The sequence below is a fragment of the Lactuca serriola genome, chromosome 3 (assembly GCF_051521515.1).
Source record: "Lactuca serriola cultivar US96UC23 chromosome 3, Lser_US96UC23_V15, whole genome shotgun sequence".
Classification (NCBI taxonomy): Eukaryota; Viridiplantae; Streptophyta; class Magnoliopsida; order Asterales; family Asteraceae; genus Lactuca; species Lactuca serriola.
Window position 1 is genome coordinate 9183205 of NC_136410.1, and position 16506 is coordinate 9199710.

At 32.2% G+C, this 16506-nt stretch overlaps 2 protein-coding genes across 2 annotated transcripts; one reads left to right on the forward strand and one right to left on the reverse strand.

Annotated features, from left to right (window-relative positions):
- The first annotated feature begins 1028 nt into the window (after positions 1 to 1028).
- CYP87A2 (cytochrome P450, family 87, subfamily A, polypeptide 2) lies at positions 1029 to 3421 on the forward strand. Its single transcript, XM_079029120.1, has 8 exons — positions 1029 to 1351; positions 1433 to 1754; positions 1849 to 1998; positions 2098 to 2349; positions 2439 to 2607; positions 2715 to 2821; positions 2927 to 3054; positions 3131 to 3421. Exons 1-8 carry the CDS (start codon positions 1158 to 1160, stop codon positions 3243 to 3245), a joined length of 1437 nt encoding a protein of 478 aa, XP_078885246.1. The 5' UTR covers positions 1029 to 1157; the 3' UTR covers positions 3246 to 3421.
- Positions 3323 to 7988, reverse strand: HAP2 (hapless 2). Its single transcript, XM_079029119.1, has 18 exons — positions 7731 to 7988; positions 7503 to 7646; positions 6697 to 6785; positions 6473 to 6512; positions 6293 to 6350; positions 6131 to 6191; positions 5946 to 6024; positions 5726 to 5860; positions 5442 to 5636; positions 5247 to 5327; positions 5076 to 5176; positions 4842 to 4959; positions 4720 to 4752; positions 4543 to 4636; positions 4344 to 4432; positions 4158 to 4270; positions 3959 to 4059; positions 3323 to 3890 (listed from the first exon to the last, which is right to left on the reverse strand). Exons 1-18 carry the CDS (start codon positions 7905 to 7907, stop codon positions 3487 to 3489), a joined length of 2112 nt encoding a protein of 703 aa, XP_078885245.1. The 5' UTR covers positions 7908 to 7988; the 3' UTR covers positions 3323 to 3486.
- Positions 7989 to 16506: the final 8518 nt, after the last annotated feature.

Consider the following 16506-nt stretch of genomic DNA (forward strand, 5'->3'; position numbering starts at 1 on the left):
TAGTTTTTTTATAGATAAATAATTATTAGATTTTATTATTAGTTATTATGTAATAAAATAAAATAATTATGTTTAGACCTTATATTTATATTGTCGGTTTATAAATTTGATGTAAATTATATAACATCGGTGTCTAGTTTAATAAATATAAATTAATTTATATACATGAATTTAATATTTTAAAATTTTTATTTTGCTTTAAATTAAATTTCTTAATAACCTTCTTTAATTCATGTTTTCAAACTTTTGACAAGTATTAACAATATATTTATGTATAATTTATTTGTACAAAAGCTTTGTATTTTATACCTTTTAAAATTTAAGATATGACTTTTATTTATATATTTATATATATATATATATATATATATATATATATGGCTTAGTCGCTGCTTTTCAAAAATATCATCAAATCCTTTTTTTTCCCTAGATATGGCTTAGTTGTTGCTTTTGAAGACTAATAATTGGCTTTGTTTTGAAAAATGATGGGCACTTTAGGAATTCTCTCGCAATAACTTAACCATATTCAATATTTAATAAATTAAAAAAAACAATGAGAGAATAAATTAGAGGGACTACAAAGAGGTCGGGAGTTCAATCCCAGCAAAACCCAAAAACGGGTGCCTCTTAAACTTGTGTCACAATCGGGGTTGGGTTTGTCCAAAAAAAAAAAAAAAAAAAAAAAAAAAACTCGAATACAGAGTACTCGTTGAAATATGCGAGTAAATAGAAACATTATGTAAAGTTGAGAGTAATTGAGATGCTAGGCTTAAGGTCTAATTTATAAGATGCCGTTGACAAAATTAAAAAAGAAATTTGGTGTGATGTGAAGATGATGTACGTATATAATTATTTTTTTATTAATTATTATGACCAACCAGTTGTACAGCTTTCTGACAAAAACCGAAGTGAGGCAAACCTTATTATATAATATTATTATCTTAAAAGTTAAAAAAATAGTTCCAACTTCTGGCATGTCTATATAAATACTTCTCCTCCTCGTGGGTTCTCAAATACATTCCAGCATTTGCTTCTCTCACACACATTCATCATTCATCATTCCTCCTCATTCCCATTTCCAACTCCTTAAGTCTCTCATTCCTTTCCTTTCCTTTTTTTGGGATTCTTAGCAACCAGTTAAGGTAAGTTGAGTAAGTATGTGGGGTGTTGCTCTTACAGCCATGGTTGTGGTGGGCATTACCCATTGGCTTTACAGATGGTGGAATCCTAAATGCAACGGGAATCTCCCCCCTGGTTCAATGGGTTGGCCATTACTAGGTGAAACCCTTCACTTCTTCGCTCCTAATCCAACCTGGGATACACCTCCCTTTGTCAAAGAGAGGATCAAAAGGTGATCGTATATATTTATCAATATTACATTATTTTATGCCTCCTAATCATTGAATTCTCACATTAAGTAATGATATTTCAGATATGGGTCAATATTCCGAACTAGTTTGGTTGGGAGGCCGGTTGTAGTCTCAACTGATTCAGATCTTAATTATATCATCTTCCAGCAAGAAGGCCAGTTGTTTCAAAGCTGGTATCCAGATAGTTTTACCGAAGTTTTTGGGAGACAGAATGTAGGATCTTTGCATGGATATATGTACAAATATCTTAAGAACATGGTCTTATATTTATTTGGTCCCGAAAGTCTCAAAAAGATGCTTCACGAAGTAGAACACGTGGCAGCTATAAACTTACAGAAATGGGCTGCCCAGGATTCGGTGGAATTGAAGGAAGCAACTGCAAATGTAACTAATTAAGTCCTTCTCATGTAACAATATATATATATATATAAACTTTATATTTTTTTCTAATATTATCAACTTAACTTTTTGTGTGTAGATGATATTTGATCTGACTGCAAAAAAGTTGATAAGTTATGATCCGGAGAAATCATCCGAGAATCTGAGGGAGAATTTTGTAGCTTTTATACAGGGATTAATTTCCTTCCCTTTGGACATTCCTGGAACAGCTTACCACAAGTGTCTAGAGGTACGTACACACAAACACAAATTAATTAAATCTGATTTCTTTTTATATACTATAATTTCTGCTGATTTATTGATTAATTGTATATATATATATAACCAGGGAAGAAGGAAGGCAATGACGATGCTGAAGAGCATGCTAGAAGAGAGGCGAGCAAAGCCAAGAGAGGTGAAAAGCGATTTCTTCGATTACTTACTTGAAGAACTTGAAAGAGGTGATTCCATACTTACAGAAGCAATCGCCTTGGATTTGATGTTTGTGCTATTGTTTGCGAGCTTTGAAACAACTTCTCTCGCCATAACAGTAGCTGTTAAGCTTCTGAAAGAGAATCCTCGGGTATTGCAGGCATTAACGGTAATTATACAAACATTTAGTATTTTTACTTATTTACCTTTTAAGTTTTTAGTTATAAACCCCCGCTAATTAATTACCTGATTTTGCAGGAAGAGCATGAGAGTATCCTAAGAAACAGGGAAAATACAGAGTCTGGACTTACATGGAAAGAATATAAGTCGATGACTTTCACGTTTCAGCTTATAAACGAAACAGTGCGTCTGGCTAACATAGTTCCAGGGGTATTCAGGAAAGCACTTAAAGATATCAAGTTCAAAGGTACACATTCAGACAATCGATCTACTCATCTTATTAACTGTTTTAAAATTTAAATAAAAAACTTTGTGAATGCGTGTTTTTAAAATGACATTTTTTGATACATGCAGACTATACAATTCCAGCTGGTTGGGCAGTAATGGTATGCCCTCCAGCCGTCCACTTAAACCCGGACAATTATAAAGATCCGCTGGAATTCAATCCATGGAGATGGGAGGTATGCGTATGCCATTTGCCATGAGTCTTACTTTTCAATCATGCATGCTGAAATTAAATAGGTAAAAAAGAAAAATGTTATATTTAATCATGTATTGGCAAACAGAGGATGGATCAGAAAGGTGCATCAAAGAACTTTATGGCTTTTGGTGGTGGCATGAGGTTTTGTGTTGGAACTGATTTCACTAAACTACAGATGGCTGTGTTTCTTCACTGCTTAGTCACCAAATACAGGTAAAAACTCATCATACATGTTGTGTGTATGAGAGAGAGAGAGAGGGACATGTGAACTAACATGAAAAATTGGCAGGTGGCGACTTGTGGGAGGAGGAGAAATTGTACGAACGCCTGGTTTACAGTTTCCAAATGGGTTTCATGTTGAGATCACAGAGAAAGATGATACTGATACTAATCCAAGACAATAGGATCCCTGTTGTAAAACAATCACCAACTTCCTGAAAATGTATGTGAGTAAGCTGAGGAAAATTTTGCTCAGGGGCATGTCAAGCACAATGCTTAGAAAATGTATAAGTTTACAGAAGCAAGAAATGAAAAATGTACAATGTTCTAACACTTGTAATATACAAATTTTTTACTCAAATCCTTAATTAAAAGAGCCAAAAAGCAAACGCGTAAATTCACTACAACAAACAAGAAAGAGTTGATTCATGGTATCGAATTCCTTCTCTTATGCTTATGGTGTTTGTCTTTGTCTTTGTCATGCCTTGAAACATGTTTGTCCTTATGATGTTCCTTGAGTACCTCATCACCATGTCTGTGCTTTTCTTTCTTAACATGGTGAAGATGATCATGGTCAAAACGATTGTGGCTGTGTTGGTGTTGGTGTTGGTGTTGGTGTTGGTGTTCCGGATATTTGATTTTTCCCTTTTTATGAGCATGAGCCTTATGATGTTTTGGATCCTTCTCTTTCTTATGATGTTTCTTATAATGGAGTTGCAAGTTTCTAATATGTTGGGCTTTTTGGTCATCATCCCAAAAATGGTCTTCCCACCAGTCATACACAGGATCAAAAACTCCATTCTCGTGTAAAAGCCACAGTAGGACAATCACTGCAACTCAAGAAAAATAAAGTTGAATATTTACTCAAAATTAATTCCCAATAAAGTCAAAAGCCTACCTGTAGGGAAGATTGCAAAAACCGAACCAAACATCAACACCCATTTCATACAGAGATAATGGATATGGCACTGAAAGTCAAAAAGCCCAGAGCATTTTGCACTGCCAACATAGATAGATAAAAAAAGCATCAAGTGTTACTGAATGATCCTGGTTTCTCATTTTAAGTAAATATTCAATTGGTAGAAGAGAAATATAACCTGCAAGCTTTTCCAGTGATAAATTCAATCATACTATGCCAAAGCTTGAAAAACATATCCTCAACAGATTCAAAGAAACCTTGTAAACCATGCTTTGGTGGTTCCCATGGAATCTGGAAGATAATAAATATTGTGAAACCAAACCAAACCAAATCCTTGATTTATCAATAATTTAATTTGGCATACCACTGATCCATTGTCCAGAATTGTGGCTGTTGTTGTAAACTGGCACTCTGCTCTATCAGCTTCTTGAAAATCAGAATCCTTCAGTATAGCTGCTTGCGCAATATATATATATAAGATTGTGTTTTAACTTTTTAGTAAGCAATGCATGATTTTAAGAAAAGAAATACTATGTTGAGAAAAATGACGAACCCGTCCCTACCTGAACATGCATACCTTGCAGCCTGATCAGACATCGGGTACACCTTAAAAGATCTGGTTGCCATTTCTTTTGGCTTCAAAATGAAAAATTGTTCCTGCATAAAACAAAAATAACATTGAAAATCATTTACTTTACCAATATTTCATTTCATATTACAAAATAAATGGCTTATTATACCTCCATCTGGCTGATACCTATGGAACAATCAAACTGCAAAGATTGAAAGAGTAAAAAGTAAAAACATGAAATTATTATTAAGTTGGATTAAATCATATAAATAACATTGTTTCCTAGAATACCGTTAAGCTATATGATGCTTCCACTTCACCAATATTTCTAGCTGTGATTGTGGCAGTCCCGAACTGTGTAAGAGCTTCAAAATTTGGGATTGTGATTCTTTCAATTTTTCCAGGGCTCCTACAAACAATATACAGTAAAAACAAAGATAGATTTATATGATATATATATATATATATATATATATATATATATATATATATATATATATGCATTTAACAAGAGTTGGTATCGACCTTTGGTACACAAATTCTATATCATCAGCACTAAGTTCTATCAAAAGGTTTGAATTAAGAACTTCAGTGATCCCAATTGAGAACGATTGGCTTCCTGCATTCTGCATCAATAATACAAAACATGAGAGGGAATTATTTTATTATAGAAATTTAAAAACATTGAAACCATACTGGATGTTGATTGATTCTTTCAAATCTCCCTTGCACACCATAAAGAGGAACCAGGTTCCGTTGGATTCTGTTCTGGTCAGCCTGTGACAAAAAAAAAACTAAGTCAAGAAATAGAGTATGATTATATTTGTATATAATGAATCTAAAAACATTAATGAAGGGATTCAGGGAAGATTAATATTTTTATATACTCACTTCCCAAAAGTTCCACAATTGATTTTGCAGACAAGCCCAAAAAGGAGCAGAACAGAAATTTGGCTGGTTATTAAAAGCATCATAACCAACACCAATTTTATTACATTCATTTCCATCTAATGTGAATCTGACTCTCTCAAGAAGCATCCACATAGAAATGTTCCTTCCTAAATCTTGTGGTTGACCTGGGCTACCCTTGATCAACAATTAAAAACAAACACAGCCACCCATAAAATGATCAACAAGTAACATAAGCTTTTATTTTACATGCATTATATTTATACCTGTCTTGGAACAACAAGAAAGAAATTCTCAAAAGAAGGTACATCATTGTATCCAACATAGTCCCCAATTAAATTCACCCTCAAAAAGTTATCACTTGACAGGGCTGTTCTATTCCCAGGACTGATAACTAATTCCTGTTAGAACAGAGTAAGGTGTGAGACATACAAAATCATCCCTACACATAGTTAAGTTATGTGGTGAAGGAAACCAGACACATACAGAGACTTTAGACCCTGTTTTGACTTTAACCCTTATGGTGAATCCTATTGAATGCTGCCCAATTCCAAACACATGGAACCTAACAAGACACCAGAAACTAGTATGAAAGAAACAGCATATGCAAAATATCAGAAGAATCAGTAGAAAGTAGAAAAAGATGTGAAAAAGAATATCAGAGTCCATACCAATCACCTGGAAAACGAAGGCAGTGTGCAGTGTTGGCCTTCCCTTTGGTCAACTTATCAACTGTTAAAATAAATAAATAAATAAATAAAGATATGATATGATATTAGCAGTAACATACAGATACAGTGAGAATTTACAGTAATTAGATTGACAGGACTTACAAAAATTTCCACATGATGAAGGCACCCTCCGGTGACCCCCACAAGGACAACAAATTGGCTATCCGATGATTCCGAAAATAAGAATAAAAGAAGATGAAGTTTAGATCAGAAATGATGTCTCGGAAGATATATGATGCTCATGCATGTTCCTAAAAAAAGAGGATATTCCCAATATATTACCCGGGTGTTCTCAATGACATGTCCTTGCTCATCTACTAACCTGAGTCACACATTAACCGGTCAAATTTCAAGTCAATTGTACATATACTTGAGCTATAACATGAAAAGAATGCAGTGCTAAATTGCCAAAAGAGAACACATACATACATGCACAAAAGTGAGTGCCTCTATCCAAGTATGGACTTAAAACCTAAAAGATGAAGGTCAAACATTGTACTACTTACGTCTCACACATGCCCACAACATTAGCACCAGCATAACGACTACACTTGCGTGTCTTAAAAGACAGCTCTAGAGGTTTATAAGGAACATCCTGCAAATAGAACGTGATTCAGATTTTAGACATAAAAGGTCGAGAAATTCAGAAGGAAGGGGTTTTCAAAATTTAAGGAATGTTATCAATTGCCAGCTGATCTCCATCAAATTGAAAGCTGATTAAAGCAGTTTATCCCATCCTGAACATTCTGGAGTTTTGCTAATCTCTCTCTCTCTCTGATGATATTGGTATACATACAATAGTATATAATGATACTCGTATGAATTAATTTAATAGTTGCATTGAGGTATAAATTCATGGATTTGGGGATAGTGCATATTTTATAGACACCAACGTCTCAGTTTGACCCACACAAATTGAAGCTTAAGAGCATGACCTGATACAAGCTCTAATAAGCTCTGTAAACCTAGATTGAGCCTGGAAAAAGAGAAAACAAATTGTTGCTGCAGAAGAGAGTTTGTATACTTAGGACCTTATTTTCAGGGAATACAATTCTTACTGATCTTAAATGGTGAAGTGATTGCAAATATGAGGGGTTTCGCCTAGACAAGTAAACAGAGGGACATATTTTACACAATTCCTAATATGTACATGAACTGCAATCATGGCTATAACTATAATAATTTTATCACACCAAGTCACAATGAAAAAGAAGAATGTGCCTGTAGATACGACATGAAATAAAGTAACATGAACTCGATTCAATGAAAAAGAAACCCTACGCTAACCCGAAGCAACTTCTGAAATACATACTCTAATGTACGTCAAGTGATATTGCGCATAGGCGGCAGACTTATTGACAGTGATCACCGGCGGTTCTCGAACAGTTCTCATGTTATCAGTCGATTTTTCCTCCACCTCCACCACTTCGGCCACAATCGATGCTTCGTTGCCGCTCTAAAACAAAGGAAAACAAAAATCAAGCATTAATCGGCCTGAAAGACGCACCACACAGATCGAATCACCCACAGGAACACTTACTGCTTCACTAGGAACAGCCAAATTAATGACGATTTTTTTGGTGCAGTTAAGAGGAGCATTTTCAGAAACCTTTTCGCATTTTTCAAGCTTCGACTTGGAGAGGAGTTGGACGCCGCCATTGACGAGATGATAAGAGATAAATAGAAAGAAGACGGCGATCGTTATGCAAGGTCTCATTTCGGTGAATATGAGTGTGAAGTGTGCGCAACCCTTCTGGGAATGAAGGAGATAAAGTGGGGCTGCTATGGCGGGTGTAACTGCCTCTGCTTTAAGCAGTTGAGATTTTCGAAAATCAGAGCGCCAGTCCACCGATCAGTGAAAATAATAATTTACGTCAAAACGTTTCTGGGTATTAACTTTAATTCTTTACTTCGATATCATATCATATCGTATAAAAATAATAATGAAAATCTCCATAAAATCTTTACTTCGATATCATTGGTTTTTAATAAATAAAAGGAAAATCTCCATAAAATCTTAATATTTACGGAAAATTACATTTTAGTTGTAAGATTTTTTTTGATAGAACAAATCCTGAAAACCGGGAAAATTTACAGTTTGACCCTTTATGACCAGTTGAAACCGGTACTAAATTAATTTTGGACTATTTTCATAAATTAACCTTAAATATTGAGACTTTTCTATAAATAAATATGATTTTTCTATAAACAAATATATTATGACTTTTCAGCAAACAAAACCCTTATTATTATTAATATTATTACTATTATTAAAAATATAAATAAGATTACTATTTTTTGAACTTGTATTATTAATATTGTTAATAAAACATATAAATGCATTTAAATGAAAAAATAATGACATTGTTTAAGGGTAGAGGTGGAAGAGATGATGATGTTTTTAGCATTGAAATCATGAACATCTGTTTGTATATTTTTACTTTGTATATGGTCATATCACATTTGTTATTATTGTTTTTCAATTCAGAATATTAATACTTAAAAAATTAAAAGAAATTGCATATTTGTAAAATTGTTTATAAATAGTTTAAAGTATAAGGATTTCTCACTTTGAGGCTAAAATGTAATTTTTCCATAAATATTGGGATTTTTCTAACAATTTCCTTAAATAAAACTAAAACATGAGTAATAAAATCATGCATCAATGCTTATATTATAGACGTTTCTTTTGTTAACTCAAAAGTTTTCTTTTTTCATAAGTACACAAATTTTATTTTATTTTATGATTTTACTATCAAACACGTACATGGCCGGTCCAAACGTATATGGGGATTGGGGTGAAAAGAAAAAGGGCCGCTCAAAGACATATATAATAAAGATTAAAAAAAATATTATTTATTTTTCGGTATAGACATGTTCAATTAGAAATAACAAGCAAGCCAAATTTTTTATCTTTTGAGCTAATTTGAGTTTGAACCAACTTTACGCCCTAAAAATCATTTAGGTAATAATTTTTTTATACATATACACTACATAGCCCATAAATTTTGGGCCCCCTGGAGACGTGGGCCCTGGGCGGTCGCCTGGGTTGCCCACCGTCTAGACCGACCCTGAACACGTAGCAATCAATTGAAAATACTTTAGTCATTTATCATGTCTGATGATTATTTGGATGACCTTCATATGTTTATCCTAAAATTCCCTTAACAGAACCCTTGCAAATATCACATAAAATGTAATTTACCTTTGAACAAATTATTGAAATCGTCCCTATGGTTTGGTTAAATTTGCGTGTTTGGTCCTTAATTTTTGTTTTGCATTCGGACTATCCCTATTGTTTTATTTGGTTGCGTTTTTCGTCCCTTACAGTCATGAAAAGACTATATTCGTCCTTCCCCCAAGATGAAAAGACTATATTACCTTTCGTATTCTTTTTTTTCATTTTATTATTTATTAATTAAAGAAAAATAATTAAGTGATTTGTAGATATGTAGGACCCACTCATACTCCTACTTGCACCACAGCCACAACAAGCCTACGACAACCACCAAAGGCCACTGAAAACCACCACCAGCTACTGAAAGCCACCATCCACCACCAGTAACCACCACCAAGCGATGCCAACATCACTAGCATCCACCGATTTTAGCTCTAATACAGACCACATAATCAATTTCATTAATTCACACTCAAACATCAAATCCTGAAAATCAAACTTGAACATAGAAATCAGAACCATAACAAGATCAAATTTTGAAATCACAAACCTAACCAAAGTCAAATACCAGTATCCCAAAATCAAAACCTAAACTGAAATGAAATCCAATATGGAATCAAAACCCAAAAGCAAAACTTAATATGGATCTGGTACTCCCTACCAGTTTTGATCCCTCAATGGTCACCACCATTGTTTTTCGGGTCCAGAGAACAAGCAGATCAGAAGCATTTCATGGAAACGGTGGAGATAGCATAGATTTGCCTGAAGGAAACGTTTCTTGAAGTCAGTGGGTAAGGAGAAGAAGTAGCAAGCAGTGGAGATGGTGTAGATCTGTCTAGAGATCGCATCTGCTCCCTTCTCGCCCGTCCCTCTACACCATCGTTCCTCTCGTTTCCCTTCACCGATGACGTCACCCATCTACGTCGCCATCCACCGGAGCTAACACTACTGCCACCAACCCCCACACACCCTTTTCCATTTTTTTTTCTTTCATCACAGTTTCACGTCTCGTGATACTCTTTATGAAATTGATTTCTTCTACCCGTATATGGATTCTCTTTCTTGACAAATGGATTCCAAAAGAGTTGTAGGTATTGGTTATGAATGGTAGGTGCGAGGGTTGGTACTTTTTTGGGTTTGATAATTTATTTTTTTGTGATTGAAGTTGTTCATCTTCATGTATGGTGGGTGAGGATGAGAATGATGGTGGTGACCGGAAAGACGAGGTGGTCGGGGACGAACAAAGCAACACACTAAAGTTGTAGGGATGGTCCGAGTGCAAAAAAAAAAGTTATGGACTAAACACGTAATTTTCGTAAACCCACAGGGACAATTTCAGTAATTTGTTTTTTACCTTTTCACCACATCTCTAAATATTATTAAAAGAGAACTCTTAATTCTAAACTGAAAAAATCATGACCATTAATTGTATTTCAATCCTATATTTTCCACCTTTTAATTATTTACTGACATCATCTTTGTCAACCATTTAATTTTGTCCACAAATTTTATAAAACATATATTATGTTTTAAATTAGGAATTGTATTAATGACTAAATATCACCAAAAATAAAATGAATTAAATTAGGAATTCTATTAATTACAATTAAATCTCACAAAAATAAAATGAATTAAATTAGGAATTCTATTAATAACAATTAAATCTAACAAAAATAAAATGCATTAAATTAAGGATTCTATTAATGACAATTAAATCTCACCAAAAATAAAATGAAAAAATATCCCGCCCCACCCCTCATTACCTGTACTCCTACGCTATCCCCCTCATTTCTTTATATAATTTATCTAACCTAAATTTTGTAGTGGAGAAGAAATTCAGGGAAAGAAGAAATAGCATATTTGTGGGCTTCGATCTGTGTGGATCATTCGTGTGTTCGATCATCATGGAAGAAGAAGGAATGATATAGAGATAAATTTATTTGGATTCTACTTTGATTTGATCATAGTTTAGATCGAGTTTAGGTACATTTTACATTATGTTTCTTTTGTTATGTTTTAACTATGAAGTTTCAATCTATAAAACATTTCGATTTGAGTTTAAATCCATAATGGTTATGTTTTCTGAATTTATTTCGATTTTTGTTCTTATGATATGTATTGTTGATTTTGATTTTTTAAGTTATAGGTATCTAGAGAGCAAAAGGATGGACATAGCAGCACCATTACCTCTCATCAATTGTTTCGATTTGGAAGATATGTCCACTAGGTAGTGAATTCGTATATGTCGATTTTATTTTTTATTTTTACATTTTTTTATATGAATTTAGTCAATGATTTTTGTGTGGCTTACCAGGTCATGAATGGAAGATATACTCGAGTCAATGTCTATAATGCTTTACCCATTTTATCCCTTCCTGTATTTGTAGATGGAATTCAAACCCTTATACCAATGAGTGATCCACATATTCTACAACTCAACAAAACTCAGTGGTGATATGTGTTTTGATTTATTGTAAAAAAATAGTTTTTTATAAAAATACAAATTAGGCTCTTAGAAATAAGTTATTCACCGATCCTTTTTTAATACTATAAAAAACGTCTTTTAGAATCAATAGCAAAGAAAATACAAAGTTTTAATATACCATGTAAATAGATTACATCGATAAATCTTATTGGAAAATGTTTGGGATTGATTAATTTTGGTTAATTAGCGGATTATTTTGTTTATCTTGCGTTGTCTGGGCATACCGAGAAATATAGTAAGAACATTGCACAACCTTATTCTTTCGTTTAACTGGTTTGAATCTTCTTAATGAGTTTACTTTATCAAAGATAAATGGGTACACTCTACACTCTTGAAAATAGCATCGGGAACATTTTGAGTATCAAGATTTTCTCAACAATAAGAGAAAATATTAGTATAAAATTTGGAATATAAACCATTTTTAATTACATAATAATAACTAAACAAATATATGTGAAGGATTATCTTTATACTTTAAATTGCAATATATAACATAAAAATCGTATGAAATTTTCATTATGTTCCATTCCACGTCTCACAAACATGTTTCTGGAAGGGAATTACTCATTCTATTATCTTGCTTTATGATTACCTATCTATTCCATTTCTTTATTGTTCCATTCAATATCTAAAAAAAGTAATTCAAAATTTCATCACAAAATAGAAAATGTTTTATAAACTCCTATAAAGGAAGAAGAAAGATAAGACTAAATGAGTGTATGGTATTAATCTAATTTTGATGTTCTTTCGTCTCTATTTGAATGTTTCTAGCTTGTTTCTAGTATTGTCTAGAAAATATTATTGTTATATTTGAAAGTTCATTTTACCTTTTTCATCTTTTTGTGTGTATATTTTAATCTTTAAGGTTTTTTAGAGTATTTGAGGCACCGTTTCTGCTTAGGAGTAAGGTAAAGTCAAGGGCCATAAAACTGGAGGGTAGTTGTATTTAGAGCCACTTGAATATCGAAGATTTTTGTTAGCATTAATTTCAATAATCATACGTACCCTAGAAGAGATATCATAACTATAGTTTATTTTTTTATAACATTTTTTGTATTTTTTTTAAATGTTGTATAGGTGATGGCTACAAGGTGTGGTCACCCATGTCTAGGATCAAGGGTAATTTGGTAACTCTTTAAATATTACACTCTATTAAAGAGTACAAATGAATATTTTCGACTTTTGGTTCCTTATGAAAGATGCAAGGGTATAATGGTCCTTTTTATATAAATTGTTTATTTTATTGTTTATTACCTTCTATGTCTACAACATATCTTCCAAATCGAAACAATTGATGAGAGGCAATGGTGCTGCTGTGTCCATATTATGACATATTTTATTTGATCGAAACAATTGTTTCGATTATGCTTATTCAATATGTCATAATATTTTATTTGAAAACGGTCTTTGACTCATCAATTGTTTCGATTATGCTTATTCAATATGTCATAATATTTTATTTGATCTAAATTTAAGATTTTAAGGTGTCTGGAATTGTAAGAGTCAAAGACCGTTTTCAATTCGTTAATCCCAATCAATCTTTTATGTAACCATAAATTATTCTAAAAAATCATAAACGAAATTTAAATTCCATTAAGTATGCGCGAAATCAGGGATTTATCCATATTTAAAACCGATAGGTATGCTTCCGCTTTGTAAGTCTCCATAAACCATTGATAATTTCTTTTATTAGGCTATTGATCATCTCCATTCTCCATTCTCTCAAAAATACACATAAAGCAAGTTGTTTGGATTTTTACTTAACAATTTAGATTTTTAGTTGAACGACTGGAATTATAATCACATCAGGGAAAGGTAAGAAAGCAAATAACTCAAATTCCACTTGACAACTTCTTACTTATCTGATTATCTCATATATGTTTATTTCTTGATAACTGGTATTTGTACTCTTCATCGATATTTGTGCTAAAGTTTCAACAACATGAAAATGATTGTTACTCAAGTTGCTTGATTTTTTTGGATTTCTTGTAGGTCGAAATTGGAGTTAAAGAACAACATAAACGGTCGAATTCAATTGGGTTCTTGTGAATGTAAGTAAAATATATTTTAATTTTTATGCTATGATGGTATCAAATTTTGTGGGTTGAAAATTAATTATCGCAGTTGTGTTATTTTGAAATTTAAATCGGACCTTTCTATGAGATTCCTCATTTTCTTCATACACAAGGTATACCATGTCCTTCGCTTTTGGTTGTTAAAATCACAAATCTGATTTTTTTTTTTTTTTTCGTTTGTTTTGATGTGCTAGGATTTGAGGCCTTGATTTGGATACTTAGAAATTTTGTTTGGTCTATCTGTCTACTACCTATAGTGGTTTAAATTACTTTAAAAATATACTTGTGGATTTTGTTATCTTTCATGGTTTAAATTTGTATGTTTTCTCATTAAAGTTTCATTTTTCATCACTAATATTTCTTTGTTTATGTTTTAGTTATAATGTCTCCTTTAGCCGTTGATCAGCTTGGTTAGTTTCTCATACTAAGTTTTCTTTGAAAATAATATTTAATTACAAGTTAATACACTATCTAACACCCCAATAATATCTAATACTTGTATAAGATGGTGATAATTATTATTTTTTATTGCAATTTCTCTTCATTTTGATTATCCAATATGGTTTAAGTTCTGGAATGCTGTTACTTAGAGGATTTCACATTGTGGGGCTTTGAAATTCATTATAGGAGGATGATTTATATGCCTTATTTGAAAACGTTTAATTAGTCATGTAGATCGATAAGTATTTTAGAATATGTTCTTTTAACCTTATATTATGACATTTTCTAGGAAAAAATTATTTTTAGTATTAAACTTCAAAAAAAAGTTCATATATAGTATCGTACTCTTAAAAAATAACTTTTTTGGATTATTTTTAGTTTATATGGAAAGTTACATTTTTTGTATATTGAAGTTCATTTAAAGGATTGTTTTTTAGAAAAAAAAAATTCATTAATAACATTAAACTTTCAAAAAAAGTCCATCAATAGCATCGTAGTTTCAAAAAATGACTTTTTCGTATTCTTTTTGGCTAATCTTGAAAAGTTTTATTTTTTTGTACATTAGAGCTCATTAATAGGATTTTTTTTAACATTTTGTTAATGGAAAGTACATTTCATTTTCTTTCACATATAGACCATTTATGTAAAAAAAAACATTTCAAATATGGACCATTTATGTACTTTTGTTCACAAGTGAACCATTTATGTAATATATAGATTTACATGTTAATTAATAGGTCATCAATATGACAATTTTCTAAGGAAAATTTGCTTTTAGTATTGAAATTTGCAAAAAAAAAAAAAATCATTAATGGCATTGTACTTAAAAATATATATATTATTTTGGGTTATTTTTAGATGATATTGAAATGTTTCATTTTTTCCTACGTTGAAGCTTATTTGTAGGACAGTGTTTTGGAAGCAAATTTCATTAATAGCGTTGAACTTTGCAAAAAAATCATTAATAGCATCGTACTTTTAAAATAACTTTTTTTGAATTTCTTTAACTGCAGGTAGATTCCTTAAATGCCTACCTTGATGAACATATGTGGAGAAATCCTTTTGGAAAAGGATAAAATCCTGATATGACAACCCAAACAAGAAAAAGCAAAACTCAGTTTTGTCTAACCCAACTTTATGTGGCATTGTCTAGAGGGATATCAGATGTCAATACAAAAGTATTAGAGAACTCTCACAAACAGTTCGATGACAGTGAAGTCTATACATCAAATATGGTCGACAAAGAGGATATCATTGCTCTATAGCTATTTATCTTCCACAATCATTTGGAGGCAAGACCATTTTATTTGGAGGTGACTTTAGACAAATTCTTCCAGCAATACAAAGAGGTAATCATTCAGATATTGTGCGGGCATCATATTCATCTAAAATATGGCGTGAATGTACAGTTTTACGTTTAACCATAAACATGAGGCTTTAGTTTGGTTGTCTAACTAATGATTTGGATGAGACAAAAATATTTAATGAGTGGATTCTTAAAATTAGTGAAGGCAATATTGGTGGTTCTAATGATGGTGAAGTTGAAGTTGAATTTCCAAAAGACGTTGCCGTTCACTCTACAGGTGGCCATATTCATTCGATTGTATCCACCATGTATCCATCCTTTGAAAGCATTTTAGGATTGATGAAAGATGAAGGGAAAACATATATGAGTTCAAATTCTTTACGTGAGACAGGGGTACCAAATTTTTTTTTGAGAAAGCAATTTACTCTTCAGTAGTGTTGAATGGTATTAAGACATCTAGAATTTCCAACCATAAATTTACACTAAAAATAGGTGTTGCAGTTATGTTAGTTCATAATATCGACCAAACCAAAGGACTATGCAATGGTACTAGATCACAGATTGTTAGACTTGGAAGACATGTCATTGAAGCCTGAATCATATACTAGATTCTTCAACGAGACTACTTATATACCTTGCATGAAGTTAACTCTGTCTAATAAAAGAATCTCATTATGTTTTTAGCGAAGCCAATTCCCCATAGTTGTTTACTTTGTTATGGCCATTAACAAAAATCAATGACAATAATTATCAAATGTTTGATTATACTTGTGTAGGCATGTCTTCACTCATTGTCAGTTATATGTTTTTTGTTTCTCGCATCACAATTGA